General features: G+C 39.2%; 3 protein-coding genes across 3 annotated transcripts; all 3 read right to left on the bottom strand.

Annotated features, from left to right (window-relative positions):
- Positions 1 to 238: 238 nt before the first annotated feature.
- On the bottom strand, positions 239 to 15,710 carry ralba (RAS like proto-oncogene Ba). The gene is made up of 5 exons (XM_023424901.2): positions 15,586 to 15,710; positions 4,271 to 4,472; positions 2,915 to 3,123; positions 2,144 to 2,321; positions 239 to 1,981 (listed from the first exon to the last, which is right to left on the bottom strand). Exons 2-5 carry the CDS (start codon positions 4,427 to 4,429, stop codon positions 1,859 to 1,861), a joined length of 669 nt encoding a protein of 222 aa, XP_023280669.1. The 5' UTR covers positions 4,430 to 4,472; positions 15,586 to 15,710; the 3' UTR covers positions 239 to 1,858.
- Positions 15,711 to 18,766: 3,056 nt separating this feature from the next.
- rmp64 (ribonuclease MRP subunit p64) lies at positions 18,767 to 24,458 on the bottom strand. The gene is made up of 9 exons (XM_023424899.2): positions 23,579 to 24,458; positions 23,228 to 23,382; positions 22,951 to 23,039; positions 22,403 to 22,531; positions 22,136 to 22,213; positions 21,671 to 21,963; positions 21,201 to 21,259; positions 20,879 to 21,093; positions 18,767 to 20,794 (listed from the first exon to the last, which is right to left on the bottom strand). The coding sequence occupies exons 1-9, from the start codon at positions 23,661 to 23,663 to the stop codon at positions 20,452 to 20,454; spliced, it is 1,446 nt and encodes a 481-aa protein (XP_023280667.1). The 5' UTR covers positions 23,664 to 24,458; the 3' UTR covers positions 18,767 to 20,451.
- Positions 24,459 to 24,591: 133 nt separating this feature from the next.
- On the bottom strand, positions 24,592 to 26,922 carry tex30 (testis expressed 30). The gene is made up of 5 exons (XM_023424900.2): positions 26,831 to 26,922; positions 26,367 to 26,603; positions 26,229 to 26,274; positions 25,346 to 25,560; positions 24,592 to 24,824 (listed from the first exon to the last, which is right to left on the bottom strand). Exons 1-5 carry the CDS (start codon positions 26,882 to 26,884, stop codon positions 24,663 to 24,665), a joined length of 714 nt encoding a protein of 237 aa, XP_023280668.2. The 5' UTR covers positions 26,885 to 26,922; the 3' UTR covers positions 24,592 to 24,662.
- Between the last annotated feature and the right edge of the window lie 108 nt (positions 26,923 to 27,030).

Raw genomic sequence — 27,030 nt, 5'->3', positions numbered from 1 at the left:
TCTATTACCTCCACCAGCCAATGGAGGGCAATATGTAGTACTTAAGTCATCTGATGGGAGCCAATTCACTTTTATTTGACATGGTTTTAAACTGTTTAACGTACTATAAATCATATGCTACTATGGCTGTACTATAAAATCAGACTTGGCGGGCACCTGTGTAACCTCATGGTGTGTGAACCTTTGACATTCTATGTGTTTGTTTTGAGAGTTTTCACAGACAAAATCATTTCCAGTATTTACAAAGAAAAAAGCATTTATTCAGCAACAGTCTCACTTCAGAGAGATAAAAGCATACTCACAGTAGTAGGAAGTAAAAGAAAAAAGGAGGACATGTTATAAAGAATGGTTTAGGCAGTGGTAGAAACATCTTGTTCACTGTAGCACTTGATTAAACAACAGTTAAGAAGTTGGCACCCTCATCAAAGCTTCACTCACACAGACACAGAAAGGTGGTGGGGTTTTCTGGTAAATGCACATACATTCAGGTAAATAACATACAAACTGTACATCCACAAACATAGTTTGGAGTTTTTTGTAATTTTGTTGGCACAATTTGTTTCAAAATCTCCAGTGTGACACCAGTCAGCATGAAGTCCACTTCTTAGGTATTGGCAATGTAGTGCATATTGTTCAAGAGACCCAGGAATAAAAAAAGAACATCAGAATTGTTCAGATCAATAAGCAGCTACTGATTAGAATGGCATGGTGGACCAGAAGCACGGCAGCCTCCTGGATTGTCAACACCTGTCTCACAGCATAGAACCAGCAAAGACTCCACACTTCAACAGTCATGTAAAACAGGAAGTGATCTGCACCGTGAGGAGAGTGGAAAAGGCCAGATTGCATGAACATGGCAGAGTACCATGGAGAAAACCAGGTCTACTCTCCCCTCTTAGTCACTGCTCATTTACCAACAACAATAGCAACATTACTGCCTTCCTTTCACATTCCCAAAATATCTATACACATAAAATATCTACCAGAATATTTTTTTGTTTTTCTGTGAATTAGGGTCACCGAAGATTTTACTTAGCAACAGTCCTCCACAGGAACTGCTAAGCATTTCATGATTAAATTGTAGTCATCATGTAAGGCCTGGTAATGGAATAAAACAACCCTGTTTAGCAACAAATCTTCTGATTGCACTGTATAATTCTTCTGTAGTTAGAAAATCGCAAAGAATGGTATAAACTGAAAATAAGAACTGTAAAAGCAGCCTCAAAAATGAAAACATTTGAAAGTTCCCATTTCAACAGCCATTCAAAACACACAGAAAAACACAAACACAAATCTGGACAGATGAATGAGGCCAACATCTTCAACAGACAGGACACTGTCATCATTAATGATTACAAATATGTCAGACAGCAGCATTAGAGTTCTTGTACAATGATGATCATAGACTCCAGGGGTCTATACTAAGACAAAAAATACGCAGGTAAGTTCAAGAGCAGGTAAAGAAATTAAGAGCACTGTTAACTCGACAAAGACTCAACAATTCTGGTGTAAAACACACTGAACCAAAGTCAAAGGCAGTATAATCGCTGAGTTAAACAGTGGAGACTGTCTTGAGCAGCAGAGTTAGTGTCAGTGGCAGTTTGGTCATTGGCTTACTATGAGCCATCAAGCACTGCAGTCCAAGTCACAGTCACAACAGTGGTTATCTTCCAATGAAACAGCTACTCAGATTTCATCAATTAAAAATGGCAAAAAAGTGGTTGAGACTGTTCTAGACACTAAACTATAACCAGCTATTAAAAAAGATTAAATTTCATTTGAATGACAATGGCAAGGACGCTCTGCTTTGTCCCCCAACTTTCAGTTGTATTGTGGGGTGTTAAGGTCCATGAAGAGTTCAAAGTAAACAGCATCTCTCTTTGAAACTCTTCTTGTTCTTCTTGTTCTTTCCTTTTCCATTTTTGTCTTTGTTTTCTGACATTTTCTTGCCTCGTACTTCTCGCATCAGGTCAAAGAATACCTGGAGAGAAAAAAGGAGAAATCGATTAAGTGTTTAGACTTCCTTACTGTCATAACATTTAAATCTGATAAAGAAATGATACAATCCAAAGTTTGAAAGTAAATCAGTTTATAGTCAGTGACCTTTAATAGGTCACCGAGTATTTTGTATGTGTAGATGCACCTTGTCGACGTTGGCTCTGGTTTTGGCTGATGTCTCTACGTACTGGACGCCCCACTCTTCAGCTTTCCCCCGGGCTTCTTCCACAGATACCTGCCGGCGCTCCTCCAGGTCTGACTTGTTCCCTACCAGCAGGAGAGGGATCTTGTCCTCTTCTGCCTTCACCCGCAAGATCTGCTCCCTGCACGGAACAGATTGTGTATTTCCCGTACTCCATTTTTACTTATGTAAATAAGTGAGTGATCTTTGATTGGTGCTTTCAGAAAGATACAGTGACAGTCACTTTGCTTCCTCACTTCTAATTCATCAACATAGCTCATCAGCATTTTGGAGGTGTACATGATTCTACAGTGCTGTCGACTAAATTTGCATTTGAGCTGCAGTATTTTGTTCATGCTGAGGATGAAGAGAAGCTGTCTAAATCCTATCAAAACCTCCCTACCTCAACAGATCCACACTGTCATCTTCTCTTTACAAATATTACATAACACTCTAAAGCAACATCATTAGAGCAAAGCTGGCGTGCAGGTTCTGTTTTCTAAATGCAGAGCTCCTAAACAATCTTCTTACCTGTATTTGCATTACTAATTTACAATCTGGTACTGGCAGACAGATTGCAGGCAAAAGAAGAAAATTATATGGACATGCCTATTATTAAGTGGCTGCTTTGGGCCCATGACTGCTATAGATACATTCTACAACAACATAATAAATTAACCAGAATGATATCCATCATATCAGTCATGATCAACACTAACTAAACTGCATCAGTACCTGAACTCAGCAGTGGCAGTGAAGGACTCATGCTCTGTGATGGAGAAGACCAGTAGGAAGCCCTCCCCGCTGCGAAAATAGTTGTCCCTGATGGCAGCGTAGTCCTCCTGGCCTGCTGTGTCCAGGATGTCAATCTGGACCTCCTCCCCATCCAGAACCACCTTCTTCCTGTAGCTGTCAGCCTTGGTGGGCTCATAGTCCTCCACAAACTGGGGATGAAAGGATTCATTTCTTAAGAGGTCTTGAAGCTTAAAGAGATTCTACAAGTTGCATTATTAAAACAACAGTGAGGTATGAAAAGCACGCGGCTAGCTAGCAAATTAGTCTTTGAGAAGCAGTGAGGCTTCTCAGTCCATTGGTTTGCCAAAAGGTTAATTACTCTGAGCTTCAACAGTACTCACTAGCAACGTCTCAAGTTAATGTGTGGAAGCCAAATCATACATGAATCTCGTAAAAATCCCTTCTACCCCTTCTATTACCACTGTGCTATTCATTATGTCATTGACTCATTATTCATTCAAAATTTTTATAATCTAATAATGTAAACTACAAAGCAGCAATTAAAAATGAACCAGTGTCTCATGCAATGCGAGGCCTTGTTTGTCATTGGTCAAGAGGTTCTCTGCAAAACGATACAAGCCTCAAAGCGAGGCTTCATCTGGTACACGCCTCAGAGCCTCAGCTTCATACGTCCCATCAACACATGCAGCTGGTGTAGACAGCTACAATAGTTCAAATGGATGTGTATCTGAACCATGTAATGGATATCAGACAGATGACTGAAAAATGCTGCTGATATGCTTCTGGGTAGCAGTGATAAAGGGAGACTGTCTCCGCTCTCACTTGTGTTAAGTGCTATTGTCACAGTAAATCACTGTGGTCAAGGAAGCAATGGACTTGAGAAAAGTGTCCTTTTTACAAAAAATCCTATGTTGTAACCCTTTAATTAGTTTTGGAGCATCTCTGTGATTGAGCCACTTTTGTTCCTACAATCAGGTTCTTACTTTTATGTAACAGATGGCAGCTTTGCTGTTTTCTGAACTATTTCGTATTGAATATTTCTTGCAACTGCTTCACATTAAGAGCTTTCTTTTGGCGAACCACTGAAAGGAGGCCATTGAATTTGAAGCTTCTATATGAAGAGCTGACTTATTCAACCATCAACCACTTATTTAGCCAGTGATTGATATCTAGATTAAGACAGTGGACTAATAATAAAAAATAAACTGGTTAGAGAAAGAGGAGCAGATTACTCATGCTTAATGTTGAAACCCTTGCTCCTCTATCTGTTGTGGTCACCTTGGACCACAGCGCACTTTATAGTTTAAGTTGTTCATAGGGAGTGTGTTGACTCACCTCATCATACATGAACTGCAAGGTGAGGGCTGACTTCCCCACGCCTCCACTGCCCACCATTATCACCTTGTGCAGTGCCAGAGAGCTCTGGTTTTTACCTTTACTGGTAGCCATCACTGGATTCTTCTTAGTGTCTCTCTCACACACGCACACACACATGCACGCATACACTTCCTTGCAACCAAACACTCTTCGACACAAGCTGTGAATGACAAAAGTGGAAACAGATCAGTGCATACAGTAAATAAACTCCATACATAGAGAATAGAAGTATGTGGACAAGTGCAGGGACAGATGGCAGTTGTTACTTAACAGCTTTCACTGTGACAGTAACTTGCTGTGCCAAGACACTAGGCTTTGCTCCAACAAATCTTGAATCCTAACCCCTACCCTTCCCATTAAAGTGCCAAATTGCCTGCTCATGAAACCTAGAACTTTATAAAGTTCGCCATCAAAAGGTCATTGCAGCTGATCAGTAGTAATGAACCTATATCATTCTTCGCTACAAGACGGCATTTAGGAAGGCATTAAAATAGGGCATCATGTGCTAAACTCCCTCAATGGAAGATAGACGTCACTGGTCATCTATCTGCTGTATAATGGCCCTGCCCTCAGAGGGTGAAAGCTCAGACTCAATTGCTTTCACCTGACTTCACAATATCTTCAATCTCTGTCAGACATATCTTCCAGCAGAGTGCAAACTGACCAAGCTGTAAACGCTGCATGTTCTGTCTTGACTTGCACTGCCTTTGTATGGTCAGGAAAGGATTGTATCACATGTGCACAGGCTTCATTGGAAGACGAAGATAGACTGCAACCAAGACTGCAAGAGCTATTTTGTTCATCTTTGACCATAGAGGGCATATCTATTAGACTAGTTTTAAGTTGGGGATGCATGAGATGTTGGTCATCTTCTCAATTGAAATACTGCTTCAAAATATTCTATCACTATTGTTCGATTATCATCATGTATAATTTTATGCAAACACTTTCTTTCAGTCATAATAAACAACTTTTGTCAAATTGTGACAATGTTTACTAACCACATTTGTATCTGTAAAGATGAATATCTGGTTTACTTTACTGATAATTTCGAAAAACTTGTGTGATGACAGAAGGAAGCAGAAGCAGCATTTTGATATTTACAAGAACCTGCTGTCATTTGAGGTAACAGTATGTTACAGAATGTAGGCTGTAAGTAGCACACATCTCCACTGACCGCGGACCATCGGTTTTTGTACAATACTTAAGCTAAACTTGTGGAAAAATAGAACTATGATTATTATTACAAGGCAATGAATAATATTTATGGCTGTATCAGTTGATATTACCATAAAAATGATTGGATATCGACAAAAAACTTCAACACCGAGCATCCCTAGTTTGACTGTAATGGTACACGGCATTAAAATGATCATTAAAACAGCCATTGATGGCTGTTTAATGAGCGTTTAATCCTTCGGAGATAGGCTCTGGCATTTGCCTTTCATTGTAATAGTCGATAGTTGAAGGTCAATGACAGAAAATGTGACGAGACTGAAATCCTGTACTTCTACATATCATAGGATGTATCTTAACCCCAGAAGATCAACCGAATAGCCAATATCCTGTGTTTTTACAATGCAGCAGAAATCAAAGCCCATCACTTCCTGCAGACTTCCCTACTGACAAAATTCTACTGCCTTCTATCTATACTTTTAAGTGGTAATACTCACTGTTGTTATCTTGGCTCCATCCTTAGCAATCCCACTGTATAGGTCAACATTCAGCCACCACTGTAACCCAACACCCAACACCCAACCGTATACTCCCCTCACTACCTGCTACGTACAGTTAAGTACACAGATGAGCAGATGCCTGATTGTATAGATACAATCTAATGTCATCTTGAGCTGAGAACCCATAGAGCCAGAGTTGTGACAGACACTTTGACTTAGTATCTTGAGAGCCTCTCCGTCAGACAACTCAATACTCTTATTGTCAGCAACCTCTTCTTTTCTTATGCCTTTTGTCCCCCAATCATTTTAACTCTATCTGTAGAACGAAACATTTCTTCTGTCCTCTTGAAATGTCACACTAATGGGAGCACTGCGCTGATTCATATCATTATTCATAAGCCGCTTCTCCCTAACAGTAAACATTTCATTTCCGCTTATACAGTGTTCACCCAACATGACTGAGGAGAGAAAACAGAAGAAAAAAAAAAACTTTGTGATTTTAGTGTATTTCTATGTAAATGTGCAGTTGTGCATGTGATCATTTGCCATAACATTTCCTTGCATTGTCCAAAAGCAGAACATGTGGTTTGCATCAAGTTAACCTCCCCTTCAGTATGCAGAAGCTATGGTATGACGACGGAGGATGCTGAGGATGTGGCATCTCGGTTCCACTCTCTCTTACCAGGAAGAAAAGTCTGACCTGTGCTCTTCCTGCCTTTGTTATCAGTAACCAGGCCAGTGAAAGGGCTTGAAGGATATCCACCCAAACATAGTCACACAGTGACAAACTCTGCCAATCTCACACGTATGCATAGGGGTCACTATCTAAATTATTCACTTGTAACCCACTTCCCTGTGCGCATGTACACACAGATTCCAATGCTATGAATAAAGTGATCACACTGAATAAACTTATGACAAAAAAAGGCCAAGCACAAAAAAGTGCTTAGTGCAGACTTTCCAAAGGAAGTTCAGACATTTGGGAGGGGGAGTCCTACCATATTTCCACAAGCTGCAGTTCAACACAAGTTGCATGCAGGGTTAAAATGGAGGGCATTGACAAAAGAGGAATTAATATTTAGGCCTGACCCAGATATGGATCTACAGACTGCTTGGTACTGGTCCTTTTCAGGGGGTGTTGGATTATGGAGAAGGAGGGGTACAGCCTAAACAGACCACTCTGGTTGCAAAGCTCCTGAAATATAGATGACACCAGTGCAGTGTGGGCTACAGGAATTCATTAATATTCCCTTTGGAGAATGGGTTAGTGTTCCCTCCCTGCACATCTTAACACTTTGGCAAGGATACACCAAGGTTTGCCAGGACTCGCACCGTAACTAATAAAAGATTACAGCAAACAGATAGAGCCAAAAAACCCATGATGATGCTTCCAGGCCTTAATACGCAAGTTTCTTGAACTTGTACATGACCATCAATTATCCACATTCTTTTCCAGGTATACTTTGATTGATTAGACACTGATGAAAATCAGATGACATCCATTACAAATTATTTTATCATTCAATCAGCTGATTCTAATGACATGAAAATGTTGACTGGTATACTGAACAACTGTATGCTGAACATGTAATATATTCTTTTAACTCCTCATGTTCAAAGTAGTGCAGCTATCTTTCTTTAGGTATAATCTGTCACTCAACCCTCCTCCACATGAGCAGAAGCTAGGAGTTTAGTTGGTACAAACAAACAAAGTATTAGCATAGTGATGCTCAAATTTGTTGTCACATTCTAAGATTCCTATATTCCACTCTGAGTGAGGTAGAGTAAGTGAATTCTGGTGTCTGTGGAAATTCAAGCTATCTGAGCCATAGTTGCAGAGAACCTGATGACTCTTCCCTCTCTCTCTCTCTCTCTCTGCATTCCACAGGTCACAGGGGTGAGGGTATTTCCTCTCCCCATCTAATGTAGAAAACAGGGGGCTTCAAATTCCAACGATCTGAGAAGGAGATTAGCTCACTGTGGCTATTTCTTTTATCATGAGCACTAGTCAAATGAGTCAACCAGAACACTCTGAGGTGGCTTAGTGTGGGTGCGGCTAAATTGAAACACTGTGGTGTAGCAGGGAATGCTATGTGACAGAACACATCCTAACAGAAGTTACAGGATGTGATGCCATTTGAGGGGAGAAATTGTAGTGAAATTCCTCTAAAAAGGCTGTAATATTCAACCTACTTGCACAATTTGTTTTACCTCTCTATTTTCCACCACTAACTCTTGTTATATCTAAACACATCCTCCCTTGATAATTCTGCTGCCAGCAAAGCAAAACTCCCTCACTGATGCCCCAAAACTCTGCTGTGTCCCATCCAGTTTTTACCACTCCAGGACTGAAAATGTTCCTTTACTTCAGCAAATGTAAAGGGAGAGCTGAGCCCTTTTATTGTGGACAGCTACCTATCTCCCTAGTCATAATCATAGCTCGCTGTGGCCAAAACAATGCATCTCATGAGTCACAGCAGTCAGGAGCTATGTGTAAGAATGGCTCTTCTGTAACACACAACAACTGGGATTCAAGATCCTAAGGTTTGTTTATCACACAGCAACAAATAATGCATAATTTAACAGCCGAGGCATAGCAGAAATGTGTTTAGTCAAGCCATAGCAGTTATCATGGTCACTGCTAGAGAAGATAGGGAAATGATTTATCTTAAAAAGACAGTACACAGCAGCAAGGAAGAATTTTTCAAAAAGCACCCCGCAGTGCATACTAACAACTCTTGGCCAGCGGAGTGCACAGAGGAGCCTTTGACGAAACTGGGCAGCTAAATCCTCTCTGTGCTAAAATCCTCTCTACTTCAGCAACACTAAGTGGGAAGCTTTTTCAAATACATCTCTATTCTAAACCTTTTTCCTTTCTTACTTAAGTGGAAAAAATCATCGAGGTGCAACTGCAGCACAGTCTTAAGCACATACATTATTATACAATGACACTAATGCAAAAGGTTTTTGGGGTTTAGCCTGAAACACACAAGAGATATCTTTTCAAACCTCAATGCAGCCAATGCAGTATAATCCACACATTCATGTCTTTCCACTGGACTGATTCAGGATGGATGGAAAGAAGAGTTCAGATCTCTGTATGCATTCTCAGACAAATCAATTTGTTCCTGCTGAGTAACTCCCAACTGCCCACTACTTATCTCTAATTTGCTAATTTTTTTTTCGTTTGCCTGACAAGAAACATAACATAAGGCGGAGTTAGATACCACCTACACCATGCTAGGAGCCTGTGGTGCCATCATGGTTTAAAATTGGCAGAGTTGTAACCATGACAGTACCAAAGAAATCTCTACCTACCATCCCCTGCTATCCCTCTGCCTCACAGCTCAGATATGTTCATGGGGCCTACGGCGTCTGTAAACCTCACTCCTTGGTGCACTAACATTTTGAAAAGCCTGGGCAGTCAAACTAATTCTGCCATGCAATATTTCCATCCTGGAACAACAGGGCATACTGTAGCCTAAAGCTAAACACAGTAGACATAATAGTATAAACTGCTTTGTGAAATTCTCCAGTCTTCGTCACCAATTTATACATAAATGGGCACACAGGAATACATTTAGGCCTGAAAAACCTCTGAGACAAACCTCTCACTTTATGTTGGCGAAATGAAAGTCTTGAAGAAGAGTATAGAGAACATTCAGAATGCAGTTAAAAGAGGCTGAGTGAAGAGGCACGAGTGATGAGAGGTATTTAAAATCTCTCCACATTCCCAAATTGTGTACCAGACACTGTATGGCATATATGGATGTCTGGATCTGGTTACTAACATGATAAAGTTGCGGTTGACAGTGCTAAATGAGAAATGATAGACAAGCTGATTAACCTACTGTGTAGGTTAATGTTCACTATTTTCCAGCCATGCTAAGTTTGAACACTGATTTCCTACCCTCAAGGCACCTCGACTCTCATTTAATTTCACATTGGAATCAACTTGTTCAAACTTGAAACAGGAAATTAAATTATTCAATTGATAAAAATCCCACAACTGAAAAACTTTGTTTCATCATTAAAGGAGCTATTTGTAAGTTTTGCAATTGCTACATAGCCATCGTTAGCATTAAGAGTTGTTTACTCACCAGTCTAGCAGAAACGTTTTGAGATCACCATCAATCTTTATTCCTTTACTCTCCAAGAGCTGGCTCCAGCAGTGGAAAGCAATGCTGATGTTAACTCTTGTTTTGCTTCTATTTCTATCACTTCTTTTCTTGTACTGAAGTTAGCATGCTAACCTACTAGCCCCAGTCCGGTCGGACTGTCTCGTCACTTTCCAATACTGAGTCACTGTGGCATCCAGTCTGCCCTGATGAAGAAGTGCTGCTCTAAGGCTATATTATAAACTCTTGTATTGCAAATGCAACGATGGCTGAAGCCCTTGGAAAGACTGGTAAGTAAATAGCTGTTAATGCTAATTTTGGCTATGTAGCAACAGCAGAGCTTACAAATAGCTCTTGTAAAGTTTTGAGAGTATTTAAATATGAAAGCAGCTGTGGTGCATTCATTAAGTGTTCAGACCCCTTCAATTTCTTTCACATTTTGTTATATTGCAGTCTTATGCTAAAATAAAATGATATTTTCCCTCAATCTTCACTCAATATACCTTAATGACAAAGTCAAAACAGAATTTTTGATTTTTTAGCAAATTTATTAAAAAGAAGTAACTGAAATATCACATTGACATAAGTTATTCAGACCCTATGATATGACATTTAGCAAAGAGTTGCTGTGTTGTTCAGCTAAATGTCTGAACAACACAGCCATTTAGCTCAGGTGCCTCCCATTTCTCTTGATCATTTTTCTACAACTTGTCTGGAGTCCTTGTGTGGTAAATTCAAATGATTGGACATGATTTGGAAAGGCACACACCTGTCTCTGTAAGATCTGCAACAAAGCTAAATGTGGAAAAAGATTAAGGGGTCTGAAGACTTTATGAATGCACTGTGTGTTGCTATGCTAGCCAATGGTCCGTACCTGCTTCACAGTTTAACTATGGCTAACCTTTATGGTATCAACTTGTTCTGTGTTTTTTTTCCCTTTCCTATAAATAATGTCTACATTATTAACACCTGAGAGAAAAGATAAGTAGCCTTAAACTGATCAAACCAATGACGGTTCTTGTGCTCTTGTGGTATATTTGGCATTTATTTGTGGCTCTTGTGGTCGTGATGCAGTTACATTTTTTAAGGATTCAAACATAGCCTACACATTTAGCCTCCTAGCCAATAACCAAAGTCAACAGGCCCCTGGGCACTGGATGCCAGCAGTGGGTTAAGGGGAATTGATGCATCAAAAAAGTTGAGTTATCATAGTGTTCTGCAAATAAACATTTGCATTACTTGTTCCTCTTAATTGTAGGAAACAGGATGCACTGCTTTTCAGTTGGCTCCATACACATAACAATCACAACTACTGTATATGCCAGTATGTCAAATTGGCAGCCTTGGAGGAAGAAGAATCACTCTACCCTTAAAATAATGAATTCCCTTGTAAGTGGAAAAATGTGTAATTGTCTTACTCACAGATCTTGGAACGGAGTTGGGAATTCCCAACAATAATGCAATCAGCAAAACATTTGGTCAAACTTTGAAAAAGCAAAAGACAACAGGATTTCATTCTCACTATTTTAAGATTCATAATATCTTACAAGCAAAGCAAGAACAAAAAAAATGTCAAATGACCATAAGGATCTGCAAATATGTGCTGAATAGAGCATTTTCTATGACATGACAGCTCCTTGTGTATTCCGGATTCTGGACACGGGCAAGGATTTTTTAACTCCTCAAGCACAGCAGTTCATATTGTAATTAACTGATAGTCACACAAAATATATAAAGCTCCTTTCCCCCCTGCTGACAGAAAACAGACCATTGATGGCAGCTTGATATGCACGTATCTACATCCCCATCTCTTACACATAATCACTCACTTTACAAGTCTAGTAAAGAAAAAAAAAAAAAAAAAAAAAACTCCTTACGCAGTTCCTTTTGCCCTTGCCCTCCATTTCCACTGCCAATATCATTAGCGAATGGCTTTCTGACTCCAATGCTATTACACACCAAGAACCCAGGTAATTCAGGAACCTCATCAGAAAATGAAGGACTGATTAGAAAAGCAGATGGAGCTCTTTGATGTGAGCCAACTAGGTTGTGTCCAAAACAAGGCAAATGAAGCCTTGCAGAAAATGTTTGTCATATTCTGATAAGCTGCAAAAATATTAAGGAACAACAGGGCTTAGCATTAAGAAAATCATCCGAGTGAGGACGAAGACATGGTTGGAAATAAACATCAAGTCAGTCACGACAGAGAAAGAGGAGGAATGTGGGGCCAGTTCAGCCTCATTCACAAGACCTCTGATGTCACTGTTTGCTATCGGTCTACAAGTATGCTGTAGAGACAAACCAGCTGTGTTGTTGTTTGCATGAAGTGTCTACAATGCTGCCAACACTGGTCAATGCCAATCAAGGCACTGACCTATTGTATTAGTCTAGATTTTACTGGGGAGTTTTTGCTTCTTGTGATGGTCAAAATGATGAGTCAGGCTTTTTCTTGAAAAGTCTGAAACAGCATTTTCTAAAAGAAATAATTATATGGTATGATGGGGGAAAAAAAGTATTCAGATGATGTAGTGACAAAAAATACCATCCATTAATATCTCCCAAACAAAACTGTCTGCATCAGCTTTAAAAAAAAAAAAACCTGGAGTCCTACAAGACTGTCAAACAATTCCTGAATTTGTTTCCCTGAAAATGTTGCGACTGCTGGAATCAGTATTTACTTCACAAGTTAATTATGAAAGGCTGGCTGCATGTCATTCCAGATGTGTTAATGGTTGTTTAACTGTCCTACAAACTTATACTGGAGATACATAAGATGGGTTTTTCAGACTGAAATGTTGGAGACATCACAATCGACAGCTATTTTCACTAATGTTGTTTTTTTTCAGTTGCTTAAGGGGTTATGAGAAAGTACTGGCACTATGCATTTCACAGTACTTATCAACTTCAAATCTGAGATCTCACTCAAATTGACAATATCCTTCAGGGCTTTTGACCATCTGCCAGTTTAGAGTGCACTGTTACACAAAACTGTAAAAACAGCAACTTGTCTTATTATTCCTAATCTTATTATTCATAAATAAAAATTACAAGTTGTTAGGCCTTACAAACTGTAATTATTAGGAATTCAAGTAAAAATGTATATTGTGCCAACTTATCAAGCTTGTCTCTTGTTTCAACAAAGTGTTCTTTAGTTGATGAATGCAGGAAAATCTATTTTCTTTCCAGTCTACTTTATTCCTTGCACTGAAAATCTCAGAGTAAGTATTAAATTAACTTGCTTTTTATTATCAACTCAATGTAATTGGATACATTTAAAGTTTAAATTTCAGAGGTCAAATCAACTGTTCAGTTGATTGAATATATGCCCCAGAGGATAAAGTTATAAATCAAACAAGTCGCAGTGGCTCTTGGCTCTCATTCGCTATTTAGACCAGGTGTAATCTGAGATTCAATGTTTACTTTGAACCCCACCACAAGACCCACTATGATTAATTCAAGCATGTTCAATCCCACTCGGCAGGTCTTCAAGAGACCCCAAGCAGGTCAGTGGTTTAATCCTTACAAACCTCATAATACAAGACAATAAGAGAATAATCAATAATTAATCCAGACACATTGATTTTCATTCACAAACATTTCCAATTTCCACTTACCGACAATCTCTAATGAACAGAGATTATCATATAATTAATTGAGTAAGGTATTGTTTGTTATTGAGTAATCCCCTCTGAGGTTTTGGAAAGGCCAGGTTGAGACTCTTGTCAAGGGAATGACCAAGCATATGTATGTTAACAATAACAAAATATATATATATATATATATATATATATATTTATATATTTCTATTCCACAAGTGATTTCCTTATGCCAAATTTGTCAAAGCTAATGTCTCATTGCCATGAATTCTGTCAAAATCAAACAGGCTTTGGTTATAAATAATATTGCCTGTGGGATGCAATGTATAGACTTCAGATGAAAGCCAACAAGCACTGACTGAGTAATCAATTACTCTTTCACAGCACTTATTGAATAAATGACAAATCTGGAGTGGAGCACAGCCCTAATGCATCTCTGTGCCACAAAATCCTGTATTTATTCAGTAAAGAAGAAAACAGAGAAAAGAACAGCAAGTTTGAGTAGTTTTAGATTGTTTTAATCTAAGTCTGAGCTGGATGTTGAATTATATTTGTCACTTTTCCATGATACCAAAAAAAAATATTATTTGTTATTTGTATTATTAATGACATGGAAAATGTGAGTGCTTTTCCACCACTATTTTCAACACTCTCAACCTGTCTCCAAACAAAAGAGCTGATAAGAACTGAAAACGTTGCACCCATCTGCAAAATGGAGCATCAGTAAACACAAGAGTCACTGCTCAGGACAGACAAAATACATGCCTATCATCCAGCACTCTCATAGTATACTGTATGTAAACATTTTTCACTGACAGTGACTAACTTGCTTCCAAGTTTACATTTCTATACTACTTTGACTTTTCTGTATTTTGACAGAGGCCACATAGTCAATAGTCCCCAAAGCAGGGTCCAGGCACCACAGGGATCCCAACAAAGTAAACTTACAAAGTTAATTTAGTAGATTAAACATAGAGGGAGTAACATTTGATAATAACAGCATTGTTCCACATATTAACTGATACATGCCTTATGTAATGGAGGGGGAAAAAACTATTACTAGTGTGTACACTGTTATTATAGAAACTGGGCGTTATGCTGACAGTTAGGATTACACCAACGTTAACTGAAGAAACCATGAGCCAGCTTGGGTGTGTCGTGTTGGAAGGAAAACTTTTCAGCACAAACCAGTTGAGGTAATTGTCAACAAGTACACACTACAACAGTTAATTTGAACAGCTAATCAAGTGTAACACTATCTTAACTAAACCCTCGGGAAACACCAAAGTTACAACTTTTAATCACAACAGGTAACTCAACTCGAGTTTACACGGACGTTGTAAGCTAACAACTGTGTAACGGCAGCTGACCATCACCACAAAGGTTCATAAACACGGACTTTGGTGGAATGACTACCGTTATTGCCAAACAACGCATCGCAACACTACAGCGTTAGTTAAATGAATACAAACACATTGAAACATATATCATTTATGAAACTGGCGGGGTGGCCACAAATGAATGCGAAAGTGTACATCAGTAAGGCTAGTTAAACGGTGACTAGTGGCTAACCTAACGATAACTTACCATGAACGTGACGTCTAATGTTGGCGTTATGTTGTACCAGTTTAGCCTAAGCGTAAATGACAGCGAGCTACACTAAAACACTAACACGAGCAGACATTTAAACCAGTCAGTTAAAAACAAGACGATAAGAGTTTATTTGTATCGATTCTATCTTAAACGGTCACCCCTAGGGTTCACTGGTCGCTCGTCCTTCCTTAAAACAGGTGTGGTTTATTTTATTATATATTTAACTCTCTAAAGACCTTGTGAACAAACACCCACTTATTCCATCCATTAAGACATTTCTGAAGCCTTACCAGAGTAGGAGTCGTATTTCTGCCCTCTGTTGATGCTATCTTGATGACTGCATTAATAGAGCATATCGAGGCATTGACTCCCCAAATGCAAACCGCTCCTGCAACAAAAAGCCCCACCTTCCGGATATGAAAAACTACAGATGACAGGATGTGACGACACCATCGGCGCTCATTCAGTCTCTCGCATATCAGACCGTGTATAAAACGATCTGTCAACACCTTTGACTTTCACCAAGACTATAAACAGAACACAATAGCGGTTAACTACTGACCAGCCCCACTCGATCTACACAATTTAATGTTGCTAAAATAAATAAATAAATACGATAAAACGAATTATTAAGTATTCCTAAAATTTCTGCCGACTACAGTTTGTATTTCTTTTGCCTACGTTTCCAGGCAACCATTGTCCATTGACATCCTTTGACAAATATTAAGGCAGATTTGCTGTGCACTGTGATCTTTTTTTTTTCTTAGCAATTAATCTACTAATTATTTTCTTGATCAATTAAAAACTTTTTAAAATGTCAGTAAATTCATTTCCCAGGTTCCCGAGGAGATGTTTGATGTCTTGTTTTGTTCCACCAAAAGTCCAAAGCACAAAGCTTTCTAAATTTTTTATCATAGATAAATGATGGATATTCTTTGCTTTTCTTGTTTTTATCATAGAAGACTAAGAAAACCAGATTATAGTCACATTAGAGAAGCAGGAACCAGAAAATACTGACAAAAAAATTACTTGAATTGTTGAATTGTAGCAGATTAATTTCCTCTCACTCATCTAATCAATTAATCAACAAATTGTTGCAGCAATTAACATCAAAACTGAGGCATGTTCCATGAGTGTGCTAAGAGATTTTAATATTGCAAAGAAATAAATGGAAATCAGTTGATGCCTAGAATGGTATATGGCTACATCCAAATTCCCCAAACTCGTAGCTCAGATTTTACATAATGGTTATTTGTGAGGTCAGATACAAGTAATCTGCAGTAACCTGGATTAATGTTAAACCACTGATATGGCCTTTTAACAATAAAAAAGATAAACCTATAAACTTTCCACTTTGGCTAAATATTAACACTAGTAAACCTGTAAGAGTCCTCTGGCTTCAAAAATACCAATAAAATTGTGTGCACTCTTCTTTCCTACTAAATTCTCAAAAGTAACATATGGTCCAGCTGCCTTTTGCAACTCAGCCAGTGAGCATGTATGAATGTCAGAAGTCAACGGCATGTTATTCAACAATATTATCTGAATAGAGAGGTGGAAGACAGCTCCTGTAGAAATACAGTTCTGTTTACAACACAGATATTATTTTGACAAAACTTCATATTTAACTGACTTTAATTTGACTTAAAATCACTGCTGTAGTGATGAGATCAACATCAACAGGCTCAGGTTTTACTTAAAGAGAACTGAAAAGCCACAGAAACTAATAGCCTACTTGGGCCTAGATTATTTATGAAAATTGATATGACAGTAAAGGCAACGCATTTTTTCATTGGTAATATGACAACAGGGGACTTTTTTAGGTCATATTTGTAAAGTTGAGTAAAAATTGTTCACTCTCAAAAGATTTTGTAAACACAGGTATTTAAGAACATTGGCCTGAAAAATAGCATTACGGTCTGCAGTCCAGCATGCTTTTCTACATTTATCTTCTTTTCATCTTAATTGCAGCAGGGGAATGGTGCACATTTATACAGTATGTTTCAGGTCGCAGCCCTCTAGTGTATGGCATGGATGAAAGGCACTTTGTTCTCTGTCTATGCTCTAGAGGGTTTTCTCACATATATTCTTGGGCACGGACATAAAAAGAACCCATTCTTGATTAGACATGTAGTTAAAGAGGTGATGTTATATTTGCTCCCAGTGTGAAATACAAAAAAACACCCTGTATGCATGGAGGAGCACAACCTATGTTAGACTTCATTTTATGAAGAAATTTCAATTCTGTTCAAAGCTGGAATTGTAGGCTAAAAATATGTTATATTCTATGTTAGCAAGATATGACATTGCATGTTCTGGACATAATCATAATATTGTACAAATTAAACATACCAGTATGAGTGTGTCCCCCTTTGCCCAAGTCAAAAAATATTGTATTAGATGCACTGTTTATATTCAGTGTCTGCCTCTGGCCTTAATGAGGGTTTTGACCGTAAACATTTCTATACATGCTTTCCCACTTTATTCATAGCCTAAGGATAACTTCAGAATTTAAATCACTGAGCAATTGGAGACCAGGGTGATTAAGCAATGGCACTACAAGTGCTTGATTCACCAGGTTGGCCTCAATGGATCCACTTTGCTTTTCTTGTCTCTGCAGGTAAATGGTATGAGGATTTAATACACCTCTGGGTATAAATGCTAAGAATCCCTTCATCCTTTGCCATACAAAAGCTAATGTTACTGTGCTCTGTTTCCCTGCTGCTATTAAAAATGGGGAAAAATAAATTGAAGAACAGCATATTGGGAGAGCAGACCTGTTGTATTCTTACTTTTTTTAAGGTCATATCATGCCCACAAACCCTAACTGATGATTTGTAGAATCCTTTGAGAACCATCCATTCCAACAAATATACAGGTGGGTCCAAAATCTGAGACCACTTTCCCATCCAAGTGAATGAGCAAGTGGTCTCACACTTTTGGGCCCCACAGTACGTACAATTTCAGCACTGAACCCGACTTTGTGGAACCATCTGTTTGCAATTATATCCTATTAAATATCTCTTGGCTGACAGAAGTCGAGAGTCTCACTACTCTAAGCTGAGGCAGTGCACAGTGCTGAAGACTCGCTGCCCCAGCCAGATGATGATGCAGGCACTGAAAGTGTATAGCTGAAAAAGACAACTCACAGTGAAGCCATTGCAGACCAATCTACCAGATATACCAATCCTATAAGTGGTTTTTATAACTAGTACAACTGATTATTTTTAGTCTCCAAGTCTGCAGTAATTACTGACAGCTACATTTCAACATTTAACATCTTACTGGCAACTAAATTTAGCATCCTATCAGTTCATAAGTGGCTAATGTTTGGTAAAAGGTTTGTTAATGTAAACATCTCATAACCACATACACATACTCATACTCTGTTAAAATATGTTGGCGACATTATGTACAGTCGGTATGTAATTAAAAGTAGCAAAATCAAAGACAGTCATTTTGCATTAAACCTTGTTTTTCATCTTCAGTTTTTAATTTACAAAGTATATTTTCAACAGGGCACATACCATTTTGTAGATTAATCTATACGCTGCTCCTTTCATTCCTACTAAGGAAAAGATGTCCATGAGGTTTGCTGACCTCCTCTGTGTCCATCACATTGTACCTCCCATCAAGTGTAAAAATTTGGATACTGATTGTGTTTGGCATAGCCACTCTGACTTCCAGCAGAGAAAAAAATTGGTCTGATTTCCTGTGTGCTCATGTATGCAGAATATAGACTTAAATGCTTTAGCTCTGCTCCATTCCTTCACTGCAGGGGAGTGCAAAAGTTGACCTTGACCAACTGGTTTAGATGAAACCTAAAAAGCACAGCAATCAGGTATCTGCAGGCTCATATGCACAAATGAAGCTGGCGGGCTGATATGAGACCATAACTCAACACAGTCAGGCTCAGTGAGTGGTAAAAAAAAACAGTGCACTGTTGTATTTGTGCAGATGGGAGGGCTGTGCTGCCTTTGGCAAAGGATGATAAGATGGTGGGCAGCAGAAATACAGTCTGCAAAAAAACTCAGCTCCTAATCTGGTACACATCCTTCACTCCTTCACTCTATAGCAGTCATGGTTGCTACAGAGTGCCAGACACCGGCATGTTTCAATTTGGTGGCACTTTTGTCTGCACAGCTCTTAGGTTTCAAAGGCCTAGAGCTGACGCCACACTGCCCACTAATACACTGCCAGTGCATTCTCTGTTCACATCAGCACTCAGTCTCTATGGGCACAAATTCAATTCTAGACAAGAAAACTGGCACCTCTGCTTTCTCGCATTGCCCCTGCCAAGGGCATTACAATTAACAAGGTTGAGGGAGTCATGTAATATTGTATTGGAGCTATTAATAGTCCAGGAATAACCATTGAGAGCAATACTTATTATCACCACTAGGTGGTGCCAGATATACCACTAGAGACTTGACAAACTGCTCAGTTGATGTCAGGTCATCTCAAAAGCCCCAATCAGACATGGAATTTGGCTTTATGTACCTTCCTCCACTTGCAGTATTTCATGGTTCATTATACTGATTTTATTTCTTTGTGCATTAAACATTGTATGCTATTATAGTGCTGCCTTAAAAAGGGCAGAACAAGAGGAGCATTTAACATCTCAAATGCATGCATTTAACCTAGAGTACACTGTATCCAAGAGAGAGTGAATGTGTGAAAAGGGCTATTAGGTACCCTATGAAAAGCCAAAATGGCCATCGCCAACAGCAGACATTTTCTTTAAAGTTTCTCCTTTTAAAATGCTTAAATATCCTGCTATTCAAAATAGAACATCTTAACAAGAGTTGACTTGATCCCTTGGAAATTCCAATTCACAGTAACAGGGTCAAAAAAATCGCTAAAAAGTTTTATCACACAGCTGGTGCAAAATTCCCCATTCTGGTATCAAGACAATGGGAGTTGTTAAATCTCATCACCTTAAACTTTAATAAATAACACCAGCAAAAAGCTGCTTTGCTTACCTATAGTGATGCTGTTGTGATGCTGCATCAGACCCACCTTTAAACCAACCATCAGCTCTCCCAACACATCTAGTTCCATTTATTATTCTTTTGAAAACAGAAGAATGAGTCACACTGTGTACTGAGCTCAGTGGCACACTAATTTGTTTCTTCTGATGTGCTCATGGCCAAGTGTCACAAACCTCCAGAGGCAAAAATATCATCAATGTCATCATGGCTATCACAGTTGGTGGTCTGAGGTGTTGCCTCATATGTAGTCCTGCTTCTTTGACCAGTCTCTGACAGTCCAGACATGGATAACTCACACCTCCTCCTTCGTCGTCTCTTAAGGTGTTTATTTTTCACACCAGTTTTGACTGTGGAAGACTTGAATTGACTCCTGAGTGATTGACAACGCGTTCTGAGGCGATTCTTTCTCCTCACTGCTGCAGAGGAACGGCAGGTTCTTGGTGCTGGCCCTTGAGGAGATGCAGCCCAGCAAGCTTCCTGTCTGAAGCTCTGCAACTTCCTCTGCATACTGAGGATGAGGACACATTTTATGAACATGCACATTCGTCACAGAATGCTAAGGTAAGTTGTTTGTCTGTGGTGTTGCTCTTACTTGTAACCTGTAGCCTCTAGACATGTCATCTTGTGGCACTTCAAACGCAGGAAGGTTAAAAGGCGTCTTTCCTTTTCCATCCTCTGGGATCTGCACCATAGGATCATTTCTTCTAGATGGGCTGCCATGTCTGTGAAAGTAGTGGCTTCTCTCACTTGTTTCTTGAATTTTTGTCTCTTGTCAGCCTTGTAAGTTCCCCGTAAGAAGTATTTGTCCTTGGGTGCCAATGTAATCATTAGAATCACAATTAGGTGACAGCACTTAATAACTAACTATTCTGTAAATAATAAAGGAATAAATAAATAATGGTTTGGTAACATACCTCTGTTAAGTTCCTAACAACCTTGAGAAAAGGCTTCAAGTCAGTGTCATGATTTGTACCTGGGGAAAAAAAACAAGTAATGTAACTACTGTTGAACAATTACAGGTCTATTCCAATGTATATGTTTATAAAACTGGAATTAATTAATCGAACAAAGAGGCACATGTCCTTTAACCTCCTAAGACCCGAACTCTATTCTTTGCTATTTAGGCTGATTGGGACCTGAGAAAAATGATGTCCACATATGAGGACATTAGTTTTAAATTTCGATTACTGAGTGGCAGTATAATATCCTCATATGTGGTCACCAGGCCCTTGTTGAGAAAAAGTTAGTATTGTGGTCTAGAGAACCCAAAATGTGAGGTCCACATATGTGGACGCCAGGTCCTAGGAGGTTAAGGCAGTATCCTCTTACCCCCATGCTTTAAATGCTTCATACATAATACACAACAGTGAATAAAGCTCCACACCTCTTTCAACAGCAATGCCCAGGTCTTCTTTAACCTTCCCTGTCGGTCCCTGGCTCTTGGAGGATTTCTTTTTCTTCTGCTGCTTTTCCTTGTCATCTTTGGTACTGGAATCATGCTTTGGTTGTTTGATCAGTAAAAATGCATCAGAGGGACACAGGAACTGAGCCATGTCTGCTGGCAGGGAGAAGTCTGTGAGAAAAGGCATGGGCTGGGCGTGGGCTACTTCTCTGAGGAACACCAGGAGCTGCTGGTACAGAGTGGACAGGCTGACCAGGATACCACGGAACATCACCCTGATGGGGCACAAGCATGGATTTAGACTGTAAACAACCATGAATCGTATTATTTCAAATGCAGATTTCTCTAAAGCTTAAGGCAAATTCAGAGCCACCAACATACAATATACAGCTCAAATACTGCAACTACCTGTATCTTGCAGATGTGACAATGGGGAAAAACACTCACCACAGACGACTGAGCATGCTAGTAATCACCACATTCAAGATAACAAACTCCTCCCATTTCATCTGCTGCCTTGAGATTCTGAAACAAATATCTGTTAAGGGCAAACCCGTGAGGTGACATAAAGAGGGTCAAGAGCATTAAGCTAATTTCAAACAAAGAAATCCACATTCGCAAACACACATGAGATCTTCAGAGATTTCTAACACATAACTCATCAGGACTAATCATCCAGATGTTTCAAAACAGTGACATATCTGGAAAAGATACATGAAAGCTCTGCTGCAGCGATTCAATGTGCAGCTCATCAGCTGGGCGGCTCCCAGCACTTTGAGACACAGCCACTCCAGCATGGGTTGACTAGGAACATCACATTCACCAGCCTTGATGCTGAGTCCTCTGAAAAACACACACACATGCACAAACCCCCCCCCCCATATTTACTGTGAGTGTTTTCTTTCACTGCATTAGCTACTTAGGCAACTTCCAAATATATACTGTAGAACTTGTTAATTTAACACATTCTCTTGTACATTATTTTGATTTCTTTTGGATTGTACACACATTTGAGTCTAAGTATTGGTCAAATTCAACCATCTTGAGATGTCTTGAGCATATGTGAAAGTGCCTGAATTCATGGTTGTATTTAAATTGAACTGCGGCAACTATATGAAGCTGTTTGTTTTACCCCACTTCTTTATGTCTATGCCAACTTCCACATAGCACCAAACCCCAGCTTTGAAGCTGATGCGGGTCTGATCTGCATGTTAAAATCAGATGGAAAAATCACCACATCACACTGACTCAATAATACGTACCTTTGAATCCTGTTGGGACACAGATCAGTCAGCTCCTGGAGAGACACATCCAGCTTCATGTTCTTCAGCCTGTTTACACATTGTTCAACCTGTGGGAGAAAAGACAAAATGTGTAACATAGAGCTGAGAGGACATGGACACTATTAGTTGGTTAGGTCTACAACTCTCCTACCACCTAAGGGCTGTTCACCACACAGTGAGACCCAAACGACAAGCACGTCTCCTGTCAACAGATCATACTGTATATCCTATAGCAGCCAGATGTGGAGGCTTTCACCTGTTTTAAACCCTTGAACGTCTTGTTTCCTCTGAAGCTGTTATTTAGGATGTACAGCAGCTCGTAGAGAAGCCGTATCTCCGTTTGAAGAATCTCACTGCGGATTAGTTTAAGGACCTTCTCGTTTTCCACCAACAGGGTTTTAATGTTAGCATCTGCAAAACAGCAACAACACGTACACATCAACACTTCACTATTCCATATACTCACGAAGGTGAACATGTGGATATGAAGGGATATCAAGGTTTAGTGCCCCACTCCTCTCCAACAAACCAAACCGCACCACGTGGACCGCGAGATATCACGGAGCAAAGACATTTATCGTATCATCATCACACCAATGCAGCGTACCTGTTGTTGAGCTGAAATTCATACGGACACTGGAAACAGCACCAGGAAAGGGTATGTTTACCCTGTTCCATGGTTGTCCTGCCATGCTGCTCTACAAACCCCAAAAACATGCGGAAGTGAGCGAGCCAATTGTATTCAATCACACAGACCGTCACAGTTCGTTAAAGGAACAGCGCACATGTTGTTAATTACTTGTCTCACAGTAGCGAGCTTACCACGGCTAGGGCTACTAGCAATTAGCAGATAGCTTGAGTCCACCCATGGTTCAACCCAAGTTCAGTTGCCATGGTAACTAAAGCACCTATAAGCTGCAAGAAAACAAAAATGCAAATGACATCCTTACTAAATTAATGGAAAGCCGTTACTTTGAACGGGATCTGCTAAATGTTTACAGTTCAGTTCTGGTGATAGAATATAGAATGTTTTTATTTTTTTAAATAAATATTAGCCTATTCTATAAATAAAATTATATTATGCACCAATGATTGGCTACCTGCAGTACCCCTGTGCACATCAACACTACAGCATTACCATTGAATGTTGTTATTTATCCAGTACTAGATTTTTTTTAAAGGAAAATAAAAAGAAGAATACAACACAAATATTCATAAAACATTACTTTCCCATTACAAGCTATTTGACATGTTAATATGCCAACTGTTTGTTACATCTTATAAATCTGGTTACTGCACTATTTTCGGTTATTTCTACTGCTGTTTTGATATGCTACGTCTGTGCTTATTTCTTGTAACTTTTACCTTACAGTAACTTGTTCTGTCAAGTCAAGTTTTATTATCTCACTGCTGCTGACATGGTCCAGGATGATTAAATGGTAATTCAGTTTAGTTTTTAAATATCAGTTTCTTGTGGAACAAACGACCAGCTACAGGGGCTGAATGCCAAATGTGTTAAAAAGGTACTTTGTTATACATTAAAAATGTGGTTTTGGTAGCTTTATATAAGGTCTGCATTGTCTACAATTTCTGAAAAAAGGGCATCACAATTTGACCATCTCAAAAATGCACTAAAATATGCTTTATTCAACAAATACAATAAAAAAAAGAAAAAAAATATATTAATTAATCTATGCTCCTTGTTTATTCAACCAGGTGATGACATTTAAGTTCACTTCATCCAACACAGACTCTTCTGACCGTCCCTTCACGTTCAGCCCATGGCTGCCTCCTTTTAGCCAAAAAACCTCAGCTTGAGCTCTCATTTCTGTTACTATCCCATCAAAAAGGACCTAGGCAAAGAAAGAAAGAAAACATTGTGACACGCCATGAAAACAGAAAGTCATACATTGAACAAGCGATCGAGATAATCGATAAATTAGAAGTACATCTAAAATTGCATGGTTTTGCCAATGGTATACGAAATAGTCTAGAACTGGATTTTGCAGTACATAACGATACAGGCTATCAGCAATTTTAATAAAGAGAATTAAAATTTAAACATATAATAGTGGGAGCAAACTCCATAAACATATACAACTGACAATTACAGCATGACTAATGTCCAATGCATGACTGAGATGAGATGAGAACAAACAACTGCATACAACATATGCAAGATATGAAAATATAATTATGTAAATTCAGAGCATTTGCAATATATTACAACTTAGTATTTAGGCATATTAAGAAAAAAAGTTTTGTAATTACAAACACATATGTAAATAAAAAACTTAAAATCTTGTAAAAATTTAAATAATTTAAATGTATTAAACTGCACAGCCCAGTATAAATTTCTGCCAAACATCCTCACCCTTTCACACATGTTGTCTTCAGTGCCTGACACAAAGAGCACAGACATGTTTTCAGGCAGCCCCTTGAGATCTTCACTCCGCTGGCGATGGGTGTGTGTCTGTCCCGGGGGGTGCAGTGGGAAAGCAAGGCAGATGACACCCTGCACTGCATCTGCTGTTTGATCACTCAGCTGCCTAGCCAAAGCTGCAGCAGCACGACATCCCATTGACCTGCCTGTGGACACATGTTTTAGACAAGAATTAACAAGCGTTAGAGACAAGAATTCCCACTCACTGACCGTTAAAGTACTGTATTTGAAGTTGTAGTCTATATTTTGAATGCAAAATATTGATTTTTTGAGGGTTGATTGAACCCCAAACAGAAAATTATATTAATATTTTGAAAATAATGGTTGAAAAATGAAACCAACAAGGAGATGCCAAAATCTGCAGTTCCTCGAATGGCCACTTGAGGCTGGCTCCAAAAGTATATCAATCCGACTGTATATAAAGATGGATATAGCCTTTATGGCATTACCTATATGTTTCTGAAGCTTGCTTCTGAAGCTCAGAGTGGGTTGCTCCCCTGTCGCCATCTTGGCAGTGTGACTCTGCCTAACTCCCGGCCATTGAGGCTTAGCGCTTACTTGCTTTTGGAGCCAGCCTCAAGTGGCCACTCGAGGAACTGACGATTTTGATGCTTCAGCCCCAGAGGTTGCCACTTGATCAATCCCCATAGACTCCCATGTTAAAATGCCCAACATTACAGCAGAAATAAACATGTTTACAGCCTGGTACAAAAAACTGTTTCAGTGACGTCATGGGGACTACTTCCATCTGTATGGCACATGCACACCCATGTATCTATTTCATGTGATGTACAGTAAGCCTATTGCTGCTCACCTCCAACGAATATGTGCTTGATGTTAAACTTCTGTTTCAAGTAGTCCTAGGAGGAAAAAGCAGTTTGTTAATGCTGAATCATAATCTAAACATTAATTATCAATAAAAAAAAAAAGTTAGACTACGATTTCAGCTCACCCACACAGCATGGTAAGCCTTCACTCTATAACCCAAGTTTAAACCTTTGCATGTGAAACGGAGACAGAGGAAGCCACTTGAAGCCAAGGCATGTGCTAGAGAGACCAGTTGTTTGAAGTTCATGTCTCCACCAGCACCATGTGTGAGTATGACGGCTGCGTGAATGTCCTTCACGGAGGCTGGGACACAAACAGCAGCCTCCAGCTGTTTTGTCCCGAAAGGCACTTTCACTGTGACCTGCAAGTGGATGAGCAGCTACTGAGCTCGATCTCAACAGTCCTACAGCCCCATGAAAAACATTTCTAGCTTAGTCTTTAAAATGAGTTCGCATAGTATTAAAACAACCGTTCCCCGCCGAAATTCAAATGCAAACAAAGTATAGCAACTGTAACGTAACAGCTTAGGTTAGTGTCATATCGAGCTAAACTCTATCTACTTTACAGATGCTAATGTTAGATATTTACCTCGTCAAACCTGTCCATCACAAGATGTTGCTTCTCTAATACCAAACATTGCATGACTACAAATGAGCGACGTCTAGCGGTTGGGAGTGTCATTACAGCTTTGTCCAATTCAGCATGGTCAGGTGTCCGCTGCGGCTTAAATCTAGATCTGATGCTTCAGTACCTCCTGTTATACATTTAGGTTTCGTACATGTGCATAT

Source organism: Seriola lalandi, unplaced genomic scaffold, assembly GCF_002814215.2.
Source record: "Seriola lalandi dorsalis isolate HSWRI2012SDOR001 ecotype SW California unplaced genomic scaffold, Sedor1 jcf7180002054758, whole genome shotgun sequence".
NCBI lineage: Eukaryota > Metazoa > Chordata > Actinopteri > Carangiformes > Carangidae > Seriola > Seriola lalandi.
Note: the sequence above shows the minus strand (reverse complement) of the source record. Positions and strands in the feature narration are given on the sequence as shown.